General features: G+C 39.4%; 1 protein-coding gene across 4 annotated transcripts in view; it reads left to right on the forward strand.

The window, feature by feature from the left end:
* LOC137627681 (peptidyl-glycine alpha-amidating monooxygenase B-like) overlaps positions 1–18,251 on the forward strand; it is a 286,462-nt gene that overhangs the window by 191,408 nt on the left and 76,803 nt on the right. For all 4 annotated transcript variants that reach the window (XM_068358881.1, XM_068358883.1, XM_068358884.1 and 1 more), the window contains 3 exons: positions 1,087–1,218; positions 3,631–3,803; positions 4,174–4,380. In XM_068358881.1, the coding sequence (XP_068214982.1) occupies positions 1,087–1,218; positions 3,631–3,803; positions 4,174–4,380 (512 nt within the window). The remainder of the gene's footprint in view (positions 1–1,086; positions 1,219–3,630; positions 3,804–4,173; positions 4,381–18,251) is intronic.

An 18,251-nucleotide genomic window follows, 5' to 3' on the forward strand; every position in this document is an offset into this window, starting at 1 on the left:
GTTCGGTTAAGAAACCATCCTTACCTATGTCAAAGAATGCTTTGTCATATTTTATCAGATTTTTAATACGAGAAGCTCATTCCCACTTGAGTGAGGAAGACCAATCTTTGCTTAAGGTTAAGACGCACGAAATTAGAGCTATAGCAACCTCCGTGGCCTTCAAGCAAAATAGATCTCTGCAAAGTATCATGGACGCGACTTTTTGGAGAAGCAAGTCAGTGTTCGCGTCATTTTACTTGAAAGATGTCCAGACTCTTTACGAGGACTGCTACACACTGGGTCCATTCGTAGCAGCGAGTGCAGTAGTGGGTGAGGGTTCTACCACTACACTTCCCTAATTCCAATATCCTTTTTAATCTGTCTCTTGAAATGTTTTTAATATTGTTTTTTATGGGTTGTACGGAAGGCTAAGAAGCCTTTCGCATCCTGGTTGATTTGGCGGGTGGTCAAAGTCATTTCTTGAGAGCGCCCAGATTAGGGGTTTGATGAGGTCCTGTTAGTATGGGTTGCAACCCTTGATACTTCAGCTCCTGGGAGTCTTTCAGCATCCTAAGAGGATCGCTGGGCTTCGTGAGGAAGACAGACTTACAAGGCAGAGTAATTGTCTAAGTCAACTTCCTTACCAGGTACCTATATATTTTGGTTTTGTTATATTGATAACTGTCAAAAACTCTTAGCATATACGCTGTAAACTTAATTAACTCTGGTCTCTACCCACCGCCTTGGGTGTGAATCAGCTATTATATATTCACCGGCTAAGTTAAATATTTAAAAATTATATTTTAATTATAAAATAAATTTTTGAATATACTTACCCGGTGAATATATAAATTAAAGGCCCTCCCTTCCTCCCCAATAGAGACGCAGCGGGACGAGAAGAATTGAAGGGTTTGTTTACATGCAAGAGTGGTATCTGGCCGATAGTTGGCGCTGGTGGGCACACCCGCAACCTTCATAGCGATCGCTCGCGAGTTTTTGAGTGTGTTTTCTGTCGAGCCGCTGAGCAGCAGCTATTATATATTCACCGGGTAAGTATATTCAAAAATTTATTTTATAATTAAAATATCATATTGTACTCATTTTCAGCTTCTTCGTACCCCATGGATTAACTCTTGACAAAGATGACAATATTTGGGTAACTGATGTTGGACTTCATCAAGTTTTTAAATTCCCTCCCAAGTATGGAAACGGCACCCCACTCTTGACTCTTGGAACAAGGTGAGATTTTTAGTAATATATTGGAATCTATTTGATGTTTATATTTTTTAGGATTTTAATCTAGAAGTTGATGAAAGGTAAGTTAATTATTAAGTTAAAGAAGGTAAATTGTACACAAAATTTCCATTCATCAAGTTTCTAGTGATCATCACATGGTAAACTGTAGGAGTTGTGGTAACTATCTTTGCGGTGTTCCTTTGACACATTTAGATCTCTATGTTTAACTTCTCTTAAGATTTGATTCATAGTGCAATTGCTGGGTTTTCCCTTAGTTGCACGTCGGCACTGAATAGCGTCAGCCTTGGGCCATACAGTATGGCCAAAATTAATGACTCCATTCTTGGCAGGGAATACATTTGGGACACTCACTACATCCCTTTGACTGGCAAGGATAAACATTTAAGCAATTGATGATGAATTATATTCCCTCAGTCCTGCTTTTTTATGATTTGTACTCTAATTATTATTATTATTATTATTATTATTATTATTATTATTATTATTATTACTTGCTAAGCTACAACCCTAGTTGGAAAAGCAGGATGCTATAAGCCCAAGGGCTCCAATAGGGAAAATAGCCCAGTGAGGAAAGGAAAGAAGGAAAAATAGAATATTTTAAGAACAGTAACAACATTGAAATATATATTTTTGATATAAACTGTAAAAACTTTAACAAAACAAGAGGAAGAGAAATAAGATGGAATAGTGCGCCTGAGTGTACCTTCAAGCAAGAGAACTCTAACCCAAGACTGTAGAAGACCATGGTACAGAGGCTATAGCAATACCCAAGACTAGAGCACAATGGTTTGATTTTGGAATATCCTTCTCCTAGAAGAGCTGCTTACCATAGCTAAAGAGTCTCTTCTACCCATAACAAGAGGAAAGTAGCCACTGAACAATTACAGTGCAGTGGTTAACCCCTTGGGTGAAGAAGAATTGTTTGGTAATGTCAATGTTGTCAGGTGTATGAGGTCAGCGGAGAATCTTTAAAGAATAGGCCAGACTATTCGGTGTATGTGTAGGCAAAGGGAATGTGAACCGTAACCAGAGAAAAGGATCCAATATAGTACTATCTGGCCAGTCAAAGGACCACATAACTCTAGCGGTAGTATCTCAACTGGTGGATTTTAGGCCTCACATCACTGGAACTTGCAATTGTGTACTTCGGTTGTGGTGCTCAAAATTTATAGAATTTGTTCTAAAAATCCTTGTTTGGAGGAAACGTAATACTTTCCACTATAGTTAAAATTAAAATTTAGACTGTGAACAGAAAACCCTCACTGAATGATAAAAATGCATCCAAATTTATTCAGTGCCCTAGAAACTTCTAAATACAACCAACTTATGTTTACTGACTTTGCATTTGTATAAAATGTAGTTTATTATTACAGCTTAGCTAGTGATAATAATATTAATAATGGTAATAATAATCTTTATAAACAATTGTGTTGAAAAAGCAGAGTAACTGCGAGTGAGAGAGACGGGCGAGAACTTGAGGAATTCCAGATAAGCATTCAATTTTTTTTTTTATAAAGCTTCTTAGAATTTAAATTCTCCTGCTTGAGGATACACTCGGGCACACTGTTCTATCTAATTTCTTTTCCTCGTGGTTTGTTAAAGTTTTTATAGTTTAAATAGGAAATATTTGTTTTAATGTTGTTACTGTTTTTAAAATATTTTAATTTTCCTTGTTTCCTTTCCTCGCTGGGCTATTTTTCCTGTTGGAGCCCCCGGGCTTAAAGCATCCAGCTTTACCAACTAGGGTTGTAGCTTAGGAAGTAATAATAGTAATATTACATTGGCCTGGTAGAAGGGAAAAATGGTACTCTATTCAAAATATAGTGGGTTAAACATATGTTAATTGAAAAGGTAATACTTTCTATGTTGTTAGTTTTAGAGGAGTAAGGAGTAATTATATTTTTCTCAAAACAAGGAAGTCCCATGGTAGATTGATAGATAGAAAACAAGGAGAGTGGAGGAACAAATTAATAATAGGAGACTAGTATAAAAATTGAGAAAGAATGCATGAAGCAAACTTTTTTGCAATAGTGGGATTACACTCCGTTTCTTTGATTAGGAAATAACTACTTTTAGTTTGAAATCATAATGCAATACCCAATTTCAAATTCCTTTGTTGGAGAGGATGTAGAATGTTTCCTATTACAAAAACCAGGTCTTTCAAAATCTGCTGTTCCCGTTGCTTTTTTCTATGGTGAAAACACTACATATGAAGATATTCAATCATCACATATTATTTTACTTCTCCAGAGTGTTATAATTTGTTATACTGTACATCCATATATTTCAGCTTTCCATTTTCTTCTCTTTCCAGAATCTCTGAAAGAATGATGTTTGTTGTATTGAAGCGTAGAATTTTTGAGAAAGTTGCTATATTGGTTTTTCATTTTACAGATTTGAGCCAGGAAGCGATGATACCCATTTCTGTAAGCCAACGGGAGTAGCTGTATTGACAAGTGGCGAGTTCTTCGTATCAGATGGTTATTGTAATGCACGAATTATAAAGTACTCGCCAGATGGGAAAATTTTATTCCAGTTTGGAAAGGAAACTAGTGGTGGATTTGGAGGCAAGTTATGACATTTATTTTACTCTAGAGATAAAAGTATTATGAACATGAGGTGAGCATAAAAATAAGAAATTTTATTATTAAGATTTTGTGTTTACTGTAGATGCTTTCATTCTTCAATAGGCATTCCATTATTTATTTACTTTTAGTATGGTACTGTATTTTACTAAATATTAGCTAACTAGATAATTCTTAAAATTTGCCTGATGCTTTGTTATAATACAGTATAATTATTTCTTCAGTTTATGAAAGTTATGCTGGCAGTCATTGCATTATTAAAGAAACTTCCAAGCCATAAGGAAGACTGAAAAGTTTATAAACTACGGGAAGCAGTTTACTATATTTCATAGCCACCTTGAATACATTTCAGGATTTGGAATCAGTTCACCACCTCCAGCAACCTTCAACGTACCTCATGCATTGACCTTAGTAGAAAGTCAGGGGGAATTGTGTGTTGCTGATAGAGAAAATGGCCGAGTCCAGTGCTTTACAATTGAACAAGGAAAATTTGCAAGGCAGTTCAAATTTGATGGCTGGGGCAGTCGACTTTTCTCTGTCAGCTATACTCCAGCTTTTGGTAAGCCTTGTGTGTAGTTCATGACGGTTAAGTATAATATATCGGATGTTTTTTTTAAGTATTAGCTTTATTTTATTTCACATGATGCTATCAGGCTTTGATTCTGATTGAAAGAAACTTTGGACCGTCTGTGTGTGCGTGTGCATAATTGTAAATTATAAGAAACAATCCACACATTCATATATATAGTAACTATGATAATTTTACCTTATTTTATTTCTTTGATACCTAAATGGCAAACTATCAAAGAAATGACATAAAAGAATATCTTTCCATTCAAATGGTGTGGAATTCATATTTGATCGTACTGTATGCCATTTCAAATATTTGATCAATTATTTACATGTACCTTTGTACATGTTCAGCATAAAAGAAAGTATGAATAAAGTCTGGAGTGTCATATTAATTTAGTAATGATTTATACATCTTTTCCTTCTGCTACATGTTTACCCATTGGGATACTAAAATTAGGCACTGTGATTGATGGGTAAACATTTCCATACAGTATACAGTAGTTATATGCTACATGTACCACTTTTCAATTTACATGTGGTCCATCATTATCTTCACTTTTACTATTGTATTTTCTTGAGTGACTTGTGAAAAGCAGACACAGTATAAGAGATGCATATGGTTGAAATAGTTGAGATCTCAGAAAGCATATGCTTAACTCACTAACAGGTCAAAGTCCAAGTATGCATTCATATATGACACACATTTCCTTTTCTTTTCCTAGTTTCTGTCTGCAATGCATGTAACATGTATTTGCCTTTTTCCTATTATAAAAGTTGTTATAATTTTATTTAATTTTTCTTAGAATTTATTTTACACTAGACTTGATTTTGTTCAATGTGATTAACACAGTTTTATATCTATGGTATACTGTTCTTTAGCTCTTGTACATATACTCAATTCTAGTCCTTTCATAAGTAACAGTACCTTATTGTAATCCTATTTACATAGCATGTTGGTACATCATCGAGGTGCAAGCATGTACAGTTTATCACTTTTAACCAATATTCAATTTTCTGTTACCAAAAAGTAATTTGGTTTGATTAAACTGACTGATTTAGTAGAATATCAGTTTACTTTTTATATACAGTGCTTTAGTGGAAGAATTTGTTTAATTTGTCACTTAAGAAACCTATTGCATTGAATGAAATCAATCAATATTTTTCAATATTAAACTTACCCGATAATCATGTAGCTGTCAACTCCGTTGCCCGACAGAATTCTATGGAGGGATACGCCAGCTATCACAATACTAGAAGGGGGTGTACTTACCAGCGCCACCTGTGGCCAGGTACTCAAGTACTTCTTGTTGACACCTCCTCAATTATTCCTCTGTCGTGCTTCCGGCAAGACGTTCTGGGATACGCTTATGTTCTTGGAGTATTTTCACGACTTTGGTGAAGTATTTCTCTTTGATTTCGGCTGTCGCTTTACTGGATACTTCTATATTAGCTTAGTTAGCTTTTGGAATTAATTTGATTAATTATGGTGACGAAGAGAGTATGAACTCTCTTTCACTTTTTAATGGCCGACCCTTCCCTTAGACGGAAGTGTTGGTGTCTAAGAGAGTATAGACTCTCTTTCTTAATTTTGCTTAACAAAAGTTATAGATTTATTTTATATCTCTCCGCCTCTTATAGGCCTCTTCGATTAACTTCCTTTTATTATAAACTTATTAAAATTAATTTTTATATTTGTTTATATTCGACCTTCCTAATAGTAGGCGGTCTTTTCTTGGTACCGAAGTTAATTAACATTGAGCCCGTCATTTTGGTTTTACCTGTTAACATATTATGCTATTTTAATGTCTTTGAAAGAATTTCTTTGATAGTCTCGTACTGTTTTCAAAGTTGAACTAACGTTTTGTTTTGTCTCTGCAGTTGTTGACGTTCAGAACGTTCAACGTGCGCTCTATCGTTACGATAGAGAAAGAATTTTCACGGTTTCACGTTGCAGTAAGAGTAACCGTGTCTAGCGTTTTGTTCATTCTTTCTTAACTTAATGGTTTTAATCCTAATAAAGGAACTTTTCATTTTGGGAAATATTTCAGTTTTTTCCTTTAACAATAATATGTTTTAACGTTATATATGATTGGGCTCTTCTCTCAGGTTCTAAGTCAAGAGAGAGAGAGAGAGAGAGAGAGAGATAGAGACGGAGAGAGAAAGAGGAGGATAAACGTTTCATTCAAGCGAGTAACGTTGTTATCGTTTTTGCTCTTCTCCCTAGTCTCTTTAGGGGAAGAAGGTAAACGTTTCTAGAGTGATCTAGTGTTTAGTCTCTTTCCAGCCACTGAATTATTTATCTTTCATTAGTTTTTTCTGTTACATTGTAATTCTGTTTTCGCAATTACTAACTTTTGAGAAAGGATAGAATTGCGTGTTTCAGGTACAAACCACTTAAAGTTTCGAGTTCAGTGAAATAAGTGCAAACAGAAAATCAAAGTGATAAGTGATTAGCGCAAAGTGTGTCAGTGTTGTGCGTGAGGGTACTTCTGTGCGCGCCAGTCGTCCTCCCAGTCCGGGACCTCTTGCAAGCTCCCAAGCCCAGGGGAGAAGCAATGTCGAAGGGCAGAAGGGTTCAGCAGGCCTTGATCGGCGCACAGAAGTAATCTCGGTGGTTGTGGGCGTGTCTTACCGAGACCGTCACTCCCACCCGCAGACGATTGAGCCCTTATTTTGCTCGTCTGCAGAAGAAATTTAGGGGAGAAAACGCTGGTCTCAGGTCTCAAGACCTCTTAAACGTAAAGTCCAGACCTATGCCAGACGTACGAAGTTAGAGTTCAACAACCCGGATGCAGTCGTTGGGTTAGCTCTGACTCTCCTCAGTCATCAGTTGAATGCACTCCGCCTAAGAGGAGTAAGGTTCTGCCACAACAGAGCTCGACTGTTAAGGCTTTACCTCAGCCTACTGTAGTTTCTGCCGACCCCAAGTGGACTCTACTACAGTCCATGCAAGCACAGCTTTCGGACTTGATGCGTGAGTGTCGGGCTGAGAGTGTTGCGCCTCCGCCTCCGCCTACACTCCCTCCGCCTGCGCTCGCTCCGCCTGCGCTCGCTCCGCCTGATCGCAGTACCACCTGCCAGGCGTACGATGTTGAGCCACGTTCTGAGTTTGCTGTTCCCAGTGGTGTTCAGCCTCCGCCTTCCTTAAGGCAACCTTTACAATGGGATCAGGAGGATTATACCTCTCTTCCTCCGCCTCCACTTGCTGCTCCACCAGTGATACAACACTCGGTTGAGGTACAACAACCTCTCCCGTCCATGAGTCAGTCTCCTCAGCTCTCGCTGCAGCGAGCTCAACCCTCCTCAAGGCAAGCACCTCAACACCTTAGCCTTGCGCCTCAGGAGCCTCAACTTGCGAGATTTTTACTGCGTTCTGCGCAGCCACTACCTTTTCGCTCTCAGCTCACACCGCAGGAACCTCAACTCGTTCCTCAGGAACTTGCTACTGCGCATCCGCCAACCACTCAGCAAGCGCAACCCTTGAGTTCAGCCACTCATGCCAGGAGTCAGCCTCCTCCACCCATGCGCCTACCTTCTGCTACTTCCTTTGATCAGCCTTTGCAGACTGAGCCTCAGGTGTTCCCTCAACAGAGTCTTGAAGAGGAAACCACAACTATTGTTGTTCCAGCTCGTTCTGACTCTGCTGTTCAGCATACCTTACCTCCATTTTCAAACCTTATGATAATGGAGGTTATTTGTATTACTTATATTATTATTATTATTATTATTACTTACTAAGCTACAACCCTAGTTGGAAAAGCAGTATGCTATAAGCCCAGGGGCTCCAACAGGGAAAATAGCTCAGTGCGGAAAAGAAAAAAGGAAAATAAAATATTCTAAGAAGAGTAACAACAATAAATATCTCCTATATAAACTATAAAAACTTTAACAAAACAAGAGGAAGAGAAATAAGATAGGAGAGTGTGCTCGAGTGTACCCTCAAGCAAGAGAACTCTAACCCAAGACAGTGAAAGGCCATGGTACAGAGGCTATGGCACTACCCAAGACTAGAGAACAGTGGTTTGATTTTGGAGTGTCCTTCTCCTAGAAGAGCTGCTTACCATAGCTAAAGAGTCTCTTCTACCCTTACCAAGAGGAAAGTGGCACTGAACAATTACAGTGCAGTAACCCCTTGGGTGATGAAGAATTGTTTGGTAATCTGTGTTGTCAGGTGTATGAGGATAGAGGAGAATATGTAAAGAATATGCCAGACTATTCAGTGTGTATGTAGGCAAAGGGAAAATGAACCGTAACCAGAGAGGAGGATCCAATGTAGTACTGTCTGGCCAGTCAAAAGACCCCATAACTCTCTAGCGGTAGTATCTCAACGGGTGGCTGGTGCCCTGGCCAACCTACTACCTATAAAAATATATTTGTATTCCTGGCAATATATTTTTAACAACATCGCAAAATATGGCAAAAATATGAATCATGAGTTATGAATGTAAGGTATATATTATGTTGATATTAAAACCCCATGCAAGCATGCATAAAGCACTCTAGCACTGGTCATGGAATTTCTGAGAAATGTTAAACGCCATGCACACGCTCTGCTTACCTTACATGCTCTGCTTACAGCATGCTCTGCATACTACATGCTCTGCATACAGCATGCTCTGCATTCAGCATGCTCTGCATACAACATGCTCTACATACAGCATGCTCTGCATACAGCATGCTCTGCATACAACATGCTCTGCATACAGCATGCTCTGCATTCAGCATGCTCTGCATACAACATGCTCTGCATACAGCATGCTCTGCATTCAGCATGCTCTGCATACAGCATGCTCTGCATTCAGCATGCTCTGCATACAACATGCTCTACATACAGCATGCTCTGCATACAGCATACTCTGCATACAACATGCTCTGCATACCTTACCGCATGCTTCTCAGTCACACATCTTTGGTTGTTGCCAACTCACTAGACTGTCAAGCAGTTTCATAACGTTGCCTTCTAGTCTGCTGCTTTTGCACCAGTGAACCCTCACTGAGAGAACTTAGCTTTTCTAGGATATGGTCCCTGTAGATGAGAAAGTTCTTTTCTCCCTCCTTCTGATATTCCCTTGAGGACTCTGTCATTTGGAGGGAGCCTTTAGCTGCATAGCCTCCTATGGACTTTTATTTAAGCATAACATGCTTCCAGGGAAGGTAATGGTTCCACTTCAGTCGCTAATCCCGTCTGTTACCACACCTACTCCCATAGACCTTGAGCTGTGTTACAAGACATGCAGTCCAAGCTTAGTCCTTGTTAGAGGATTTTTTGTTTACGGAGTCAATGTGTCACGGGGAAGACGTTCAACAACCAACAGAAGTGACTTGTTGTGACGCAGTGCGGCAACCTCAGCAACCCGATAAGGAGTTTGTCTGTACGACCCAGACAGTCTAGACAGATTCGGGTTGTCACTGTACTTCCTCGCTTGCCCATGATTGACAGTTCACAGACTGTGCAGCAGTACCATGATCTTGTGTCCGGCTCCGTCAGACGACTGGCTTTTAAGAGCTCCCACAAGTCGTCGCTGTCTGGAGATTTTCAAATGGACTATGGATCTGACCAAGGAACTGGGCCTCCTGGTCAATTTTGAGGAGTCTCAGCTCGTCCCATCCCAGACCATTGTCTCCTTGGGTATGGATCTTCAGAGTCGAGCTTTTTGGACTTTTCCGTCGGCCCCAAGGATCTTCCAAGCCCTAGAATGCATCCAGATCATGCTGAGAAGGAACCGATGCTCAGTCAGGTAGTGGATGAGTCTAACAGGGACACTTTCATCGCTGGCCCTGTTCATCGTGTTAGGGAGACTCCACCTCCCCCCCTTCAGTTTCATCTAGCTGCTCACTGGATAAAGGACATGACGCTAGAGACGGTCTCAGTTCCTGTTTCCGAAGAGAGGAGGTCTTCTCTCGCGTGGTGTAAGAACAGCTTTCTTCTCAAGGAAGTCTACCTTTGGCTGTTCAGAAACACGACCGCCGTCTCCTCTCGGACGCATCAGACACGGGCTGGGGTGCGACTTTGGACGGACAAGAATGCTCGGGAACATGGAATCAGGAGCAAAGGACACTTCACATCAATTGCAAGGAGTTGTTGGCGGTTATTCTGGCCTTGATAAACTTCAAGTCCCTCCAGCTTAACAAAGTGGTGGAGGTGGACTCTGACAACACCACAGCCCTAGCTTACATCTTCAAGCAGGGAGGGACTCTTTCGTGGAAGTTGTTCTAGATCGCAAGGGACCTACTCATCTGGTCTAAAGATCGAAAGCTAACTGGTAACGAGGTTCATTCAGGGCGGTATGAATGTCATGGCAGATCACCTCAGACGGAAGGGTCAGGTCATCCCCACAGAGTGGACCCTTCTCAAGAATGTTTGCAGCAGACTTTGGGCCCTGTGGGGTCAGCCAACCATAGATCTGTTCACTACCTCGATACCTAGAGACTCCTGTTGTATTGTTCTCTGATTCCAGACCCAGCAGCAGTTCACGTGGATGCTTTTCTGCTGGATTGGTTCCATCTCGACCTGTATGCATTCCCGCCGTTCAAGATTGTCAACAGGGTACTTCTGAAGTTCTCCTCTCACAAAGGGACACGGCTGACGTTGGTTGGCTCCGCTCTGGCCCGCGAGAGAATGGTTCTTAGAGGTACTGCAATGGCTGGTCGACATTCCCAGGACTCTTCCTCTAAGAGTGAACCTTCTAAGTCTACCTCACGTAAAGAAGGTACACCCTATCCTCCACGCTCTTCGTCTGACTGCCTTCAGACTTTCGAAAGACTCTCAAGAGCTAGGGGCTTTTCGAAGGAGGCAGCCAGAGCGATTGCCAAAGCAAGGAGAACATCCACTCTCAGAATCTATCAGTCTATAGGGGAAGTCTTCCGTAGCTGGTACAAGACCAATGCAGTTTCCTCAACCAGTACCACTGTAACCCAGATTGCTGACTTCCTGTTATATCTAAGGAAAGTAAGATCCCTTTCAGCTCCTACGATCAAGGGTTACAGAAGTATGTTGGCAGCGGTTTTCCGCCACAGAGGCTTGGATCTTTCCACCAACAAAGATCTACAGGACCTCCCTAGGTCTTTTGAGACCTCAAAGGGACGTCGGTTGTCCACTCCAGGCTGGAATCTAGACGTGGTCCTAAGGTTCCTTATGTCATCAAGATTTGAACCTCTCCAATCAGCCTCTTTTTAGGACCTCACATTAAAAACTCTTTTCCTCGTGTGCTTGACAACAGCTAAAAGAGTAAGTGAGATCCACGCCTTCAGCAGGATCATTGTTTTCACATCTGAAACGGCTACATGTTCCTTGCAGCTCGGTTTTTGCTAAACGAGCTTCCTTCACGTCCTTGGCCTAAGTCGTTCGAGATCCCAAGCCTGTCCAACTTGGTGGGGAATGATCTGAAGAGAGTACTTTGCCCAGTTAGAGCTCTTAGGTACTATCTAAAAAGGTCTTAACCTTTACAAGGACAATCAGAAGCCTTATAGTGTGCTATCAAGAAACCTTCTTTTCCAAGTTCTAAGAACTCAGTTTCTTACTATTCAGGCTTCTGATTAGAGAAACACATTCTCATCTGAAGGAAGAAGACCTTGCTTTGCTGAAGGTAAGGACACATGAAGTGGGAGCTGTGGCTACTTCAGTGGCCTTCAAACAGAGCCATTCTCTGCAGAGTGTTATGGATGCAACCTATTGGAGAAGTAAGTCAGTGTTCGCATCATTCTATCTCAAAGATGTCCAGTCTCTTTACGAGTACTGCTACACCCTGGGACCATTCGTAGCAACGAATGCAGTAGTAGGCGAGGGCTCAGCCACTACATTCCCATAATCCCATAACCTTTTAACCTTTCTCTTGAATACTTTTTATGGGTTGTACGGTCGGCTAAGAAGCCTTCCACATCCTTGTTGATTTGGCGGGTGGTCAATTCTTTCTTGAGAAGCGCCGAGGTTAAAGGTTGTGATGAGGTCCTTTAGTATGGGTTGCAGCCCTGTATACTTTAGCACCTTTGAGTTGATTCAGCCTCCCAAGAGGAACGCTGCGCTCAGTAAGGAAGACGATCTTATTAAAGGCAGAGTAACGGTTCAAGTCGACTTCCTTACCAGGTACTTATTATTTCATTGTTATTGTGGATAACTGATTATACGAAATACGGGATACTTAGCTATCCTTTAATCTTGTACACTGGTTTTCACCCACCCCCCTGGGTGTGAATCAGCTACATGATTATCGGGTAAGTTTAATATTGAAAAATGTTATTTTTATTAGTAAAATAAATTTTTGAATATACTTACCCGATAATCATGATTTAATCGACCCTCCCTTCCTCCCCATAGAGAACCAGTGGACCGAGGAATAATTAAGGAGGTGTCAACAAGAAGTACTTGAGTACCTGGCCACAGGTGGCGCTGGTAAGTACACCCCCTTCTAGTATTGTGATAGCTGGCGTATCCCTCCATAGAATTCTGTCGGGCAACGGAGTTGACAGCTACATGATTATCGGGTAAGTATATTCAAAAATTTATTTTACTAATAAAAATAACATATTTCATAAACAGGAAAGCTTATCAAATGAAAGTGCTAAATGTACTGTATTTATTTTTATGAAACTCCCCTGATGTTCATGATGCTTCTCTCAAGAAGCTGGGTTTTAAGGATTTATATCCTAACATTAAACATTTCCTTTCAATAGACTTGAGCCACTAGTACAGGATTGAGACAATCTGGTAGTTAATGGCATAAACCTCGGCTTGGCCCTCCGCAGCCACCTTGTTTTTTTTCAGATTTCTCGTTGACCTTGTGTTAGAAAGTATCGATGTGTACCCCATCTAGATTCTTTCATTTTTTGTGATTTAGGTTATTAGCAATAATAAGAGATGTTATCTGGATTTGTTAGTAATTCATGTGAGTTTTTCAAGGGAATTATTGCAGAGGGATCATGATCCTCATTCTCTTTGTTTCTTCCTCTGAAATACTGAGATTTAAATGATTGTTGTGAAGAATTTGATCGCTTATTGTCTAATGGAGAGGTATGTACACCATCTTAGGAATTTCAACCGTAAAGGGAAATTAAAGTTTAGTTCATGGGAAAATCCAGAGAAGACTGGGTTAGTTGATTCTGGTGAAGAGGAGGAGAAGGATACTGCCTAACTATTAACAAGTTTTCGGGTTTTTATAGTAATGAGCATCATAATATTTTTACTATATCTGCCTTGTTTGTTAGACATAAGACCAGCGAGTCTTTGGGCAGAGGCAGTGATTCTAGCCTAACGTGTCCTGTTCTAAACCATAGGCTAACTCCTAAAGTTTTGCTAAATAGTTCTAATGCACCATTCAGTAAGGGTTCTGGTAGTGCACAGTGCTGATGGAGTAAATTGCCTTTATATGAGCCTTGCACTCTTGAGTTGCTTCAGGTTCTTCTATGGTATTCCAAACTCTTAACAGTTCTGTGATATGATCTGCTCTGTATGACCTCAGAATTCTGAGATATAAGACTGAGGTAGCAGATTGGCTCCTAATGTCCCTCCTTTTGCTGAAGTAAGCACTCATGATCAATCATTATCTATGTATTTAAAGGCATGAAATATCATATGGTTCCTGTAGAACAGTAAAGATAATTTTTAGATGTTTTAAAACTGTAAGAGGCAGGTTTTGAATGGCAGTGAGCCTGGTTTAATGTAGGTTTGGCTGCTAATACATCTCAAGTTTTATTTTAGTGGCACTAACATAGATGTTAGAACCTCTACTGATGAAAGAGATCCTTATCTAGTGGAGACACAAAGGTTACCATTATAAGTAATCAAAAGGGAAAGCCTTTAGTTATCTTTTTAGAGGATTGCCCAGGCCTGGAAGACAAAAATGAGGATAATACAGAGGAAGAGCTTGACTCTGGGATAACTAATTGTTAAAGAAACCTATTTCTGGAAGATATTTAAACAAGTTACTCGAGATAAGTTTTGATAGGCAGAGCTGATAGATTTGAGTATCTTTAGTACAAAGAAAAGTTTTTGCTCAGTTCTTATTTAGTATTAAAACCTTGTTCTCTCAAAAACGATTTATGATCTACAAAAAAATCAGTTGCCTAACTTTGTTATTGAATTGATAATTCTCCTGAAAGAAATCATATTTTTTCATAATAAAGTGGGGTATATACATGAAATTCTCTCCTTTATAGTGACTTATAAAAGGGAAGTTTACAGGTCACCAGGATCTTGATCTTATTTTTGATTGCCTAATTTGTTTAGATAAATGGGTCTTCCAAGGCTGCATCAGCCTTTATGAATTTTGTAGTTAAGCGTAAGGAACAAGTGTATTTTTCCATGGTTTGGATAGTGTCTATGTACAAAATCACTCATTGATTTCTTTTCGTACTTTGGGTCTTTTATTCGATAAGGTTAGAATCCATAATCTGGTGGCACAAATGGGCTTCCAGATGCAAAATATGCTTTGAGGTCACTTGTTCGGAAACCCCTTGTTTTGCCCTGTCATTTTATAGCTACTACATCTCACTGTTCCTTTTTTCATACTTTATTTTTCTTCTCCAAGGGATTCATTTCATATGTGGTAATACATCAAGATTTTGCTCTTACCAGGTGTCCTGGCTGAAATGCTAACAGGACTTGTTGAACTTATAGGAGATTGCAATATTGGTCTTTCCCAACAGATCTTTGTAGAAGGAAGGTTTTCCCAATGTCATGTGTAGGAAAGCCTACATCCCAAGCTGTTGGTCACTGTCTGTGGTTAAAAAAGGCTATTGAAACGCCGTCCTCCGATCCCATGTTTGAGGCACCTATAGCTCTGCCAAGTTCTCCAAACAGTACAGCAAAGGTTCATATTTTGGGTCTTCAGTCCATCTCCAGCGTTTTTCAATAGGTTTTTTCTATTCCCCAAGGTGTTGGGAGGTTGAAGGCAGGTGGTAGATTTTTCAAAGCCGAACTAGTTTACAGTTTTTACCAAGTTTTCGATAATAACACCGTCGATAGTAAGGAAAAAAGATTGGATGTTTTTGATAGACTTAACAGATGTTCACACTCATTCCTATTCCTCAAATTCAAGGAATACCCTTCACTTTGTGAACAGCTTGAAGGTTTACCAATTCAAGTGTCTATGTATTGGTCTCAGGACAGCCTCCCTAATCTTCACCATGTTGATGACTCCAATCTCGAAATGGATATGATTTTTTGGGAATCATGGTTAATTTTTACCTGGATGATTGGTTGTTCTTGAACGTTTTGCTCCGAAAAATTCTTGTTTAACAAGTAGGGCTAATCGGGTTGTTGGAAAGGTTGGGAGTCCTGGTTAATATGGTGTTAGCTCTTTTTGTTCCAACTCTGATGATTCTACATTTTGGAATGATAACAAAAGTCCCTTTTCAAATTTTTTTCACGAGATAAGAGGTTCTGCTGTGCTTGAGATGGTGACTTATTTAGAAAAGTTTATTTTAGTGGGTTGCTTAAAGATAAAAGCATTCCCATATGTCATTCAGAATTGTAACAGGGGATCCTATCTAGATGTTATTTGTATTAGTGATGCAGAACCGACTTTAACAACTGAATTGGTGGAACGGTCCTTGTCACTTGTACAAGGGACCGTCCTTGAAAGTGCGTGTTACCGACATTCTTCTTTTCACGGCTACTTAACAGGAAGGTTGGGGTGCAACTGTAGATTATCTACATCCATCAATGAAGTGCTTGGGAAGTGATGAAAGGGTATCTTTGCATTTAGTTACAGGATATTTGGTTTGATAAAAAATATGGGTAAAAGAGTCTTGTGCCACAAAGTTAAGATTAACTGTCTTTTATAAAATATCAATGGCTGTACACCTTGCCTTTATTAAAGCTTTCTTCTTATACAATGAAAATTGCTCAGCCTTGCTAAGAGTATCTTTGTATGGTGGAAAATCACTTGCTTGAAGCAGAATTTCCAAGATATTTAGTTTCTCTTTGCCACCTAAATTTTCATTGTTCAATATCTTTGTAAGCAATCAAAAAATTCATTCATAGATTCGGTTTTCTCATCAAATTTATTACATGTCTGCACAAAGTTTTTCACTAAAATGGACCTTTTTTCTATGTTGGAAATAGGTGCAAAAGTATTTGCTTGTGTGCTGTATTGTTAAGAAATCCATATTTAATAAGCGGTTATGATGTTTCATTATAACAAATGAGTCTCAAACACTAATCTCATCATCATTTGGAAATAAGGAGTTGCATTAGCAATTACATGTTCATATTCACTATGAAAGAGCTGTAGATTACTAGCAGCCATTGTTCCAGATTTTGATTTTACACTAAGAAAAATTACAGCTAAGGCTTGTATTAAAACCACTGCGCAATAATGGCATCAGAAAATATAACGACAGTGATAGAAAGTATACACTTAAAAAAATGCATTTTAGAAGAAACTATATTAATTGTTTATGTACTCTGCCGTGACGTCAAACTTACTTTTCTGTGGCCTAAACACTCACAAAAAAAAAACACATGTGATTCATTACTACACAACGCCATCTTTTTAAAGGCCGCTCACGAATAGCAGAGGCAAGGGACAGTGACATTGCCCAATCAAGGACAGTGCTCTAGAGACTGGCCATATTACATATGATCAGTGCCTAAGCCCCCTTTCCACCCAAGCTAGGACCAAGGAGGGCGAGGTAATGGCTGCTGATGAGTCATCAGATAGACCTATAGGCTCCCCCAAACCCCCCATCCTTAGTTCACAAGGATGGTAAGGTTCTAGTGACCAAAGGACCTAACGAGTTTAAGCGGGACACTAATCTTAATCTCAGTCTGTTGACAGCATCTAGAAGTAAAAAAGAAGGGATCAGCTGACTAATACAGTTATTTCTTACATATTTCCTACATAAAATGTGCACTCTTGTTTCCTTGGCAATAAATAAGTGCACTGATAGTACAATTTTACTGTTAAAGTTTATGGACGAGTTACTGATACTTGGACTCGTAGAACTATACTTTCGAAAAATTTTGAACTTAGCGTATCCTGGCAAGGTTGTCTCCATCACATTATTGGGGTATCGATTGCTTTGTAGTTAATTCTTTTAGATAACAAGTGAAAATTACAGAATTTATATTATGGCAGAATCACTATACAGTATTCATTTCCCTATAGTTTCAGGTTCTGAGTCGGTAGGTAGGCTAACAGTTATCCAGATGCTCTGAAAACAGTCAATGTTCAAGCACTTATCTTCACTAGTTCAAATTAGATATCAACAGAGACAAAGATGCTGAACTTAGGTGACTTTATTATCACATGATTACAGCACTTACAATAACACAAAAATTGGTTAGGACAGTTGATGACTGAAAAATACACAATAACTGGTCAGGGCAGTTGACGACTGCAAATAAGAGTAATCAGTTTATAAGAATGACACTCTTGGAGTAGCTTCTTGAGCTTGTGACTTCAACCGAGATCCTGATGTGCTGCTGCCGCTCAAACTTCTAATTTATTTTCTGTTTAAATTTCACAACTTTTTATTTCCATTTCTTACCGGACTATTTTACCCTGTTGGAGCCCGTGGGCTTATAGCATCCAGCTTTTCCAACTAGGGTTGTAGCTTAGCTAGTAATAATAATAATAACTCCGAACTCAACCATATGGGCTTGGACTTATCTGCTTTGGGTATTATTGTGGGCGTATTTGTCTTTGAATATTGGGATACCTTTGATTGTGAGAACAATTCATTGGAATTTAGATGTATTACAAAATTTAATGGGCACTTGTTTTGTTCTTTGAAAGATCTTTCTTTTAAAGATCTCACAGCTAGGACTTTTTCTGTTAGCTTCAGTGTCAAGTTAATTCTTTAATAGGTTACATACGCTGTTGCATGTAATGAAGGTTTTAAAGAAAATAAGATGAA

This window comes from Palaemon carinicauda, chromosome 35 (genome assembly GCF_036898095.1).
Source record: "Palaemon carinicauda isolate YSFRI2023 chromosome 35, ASM3689809v2, whole genome shotgun sequence".
Taxonomy (NCBI): Eukaryota; Metazoa; Arthropoda; class Malacostraca; order Decapoda; family Palaemonidae; genus Palaemon; species Palaemon carinicauda.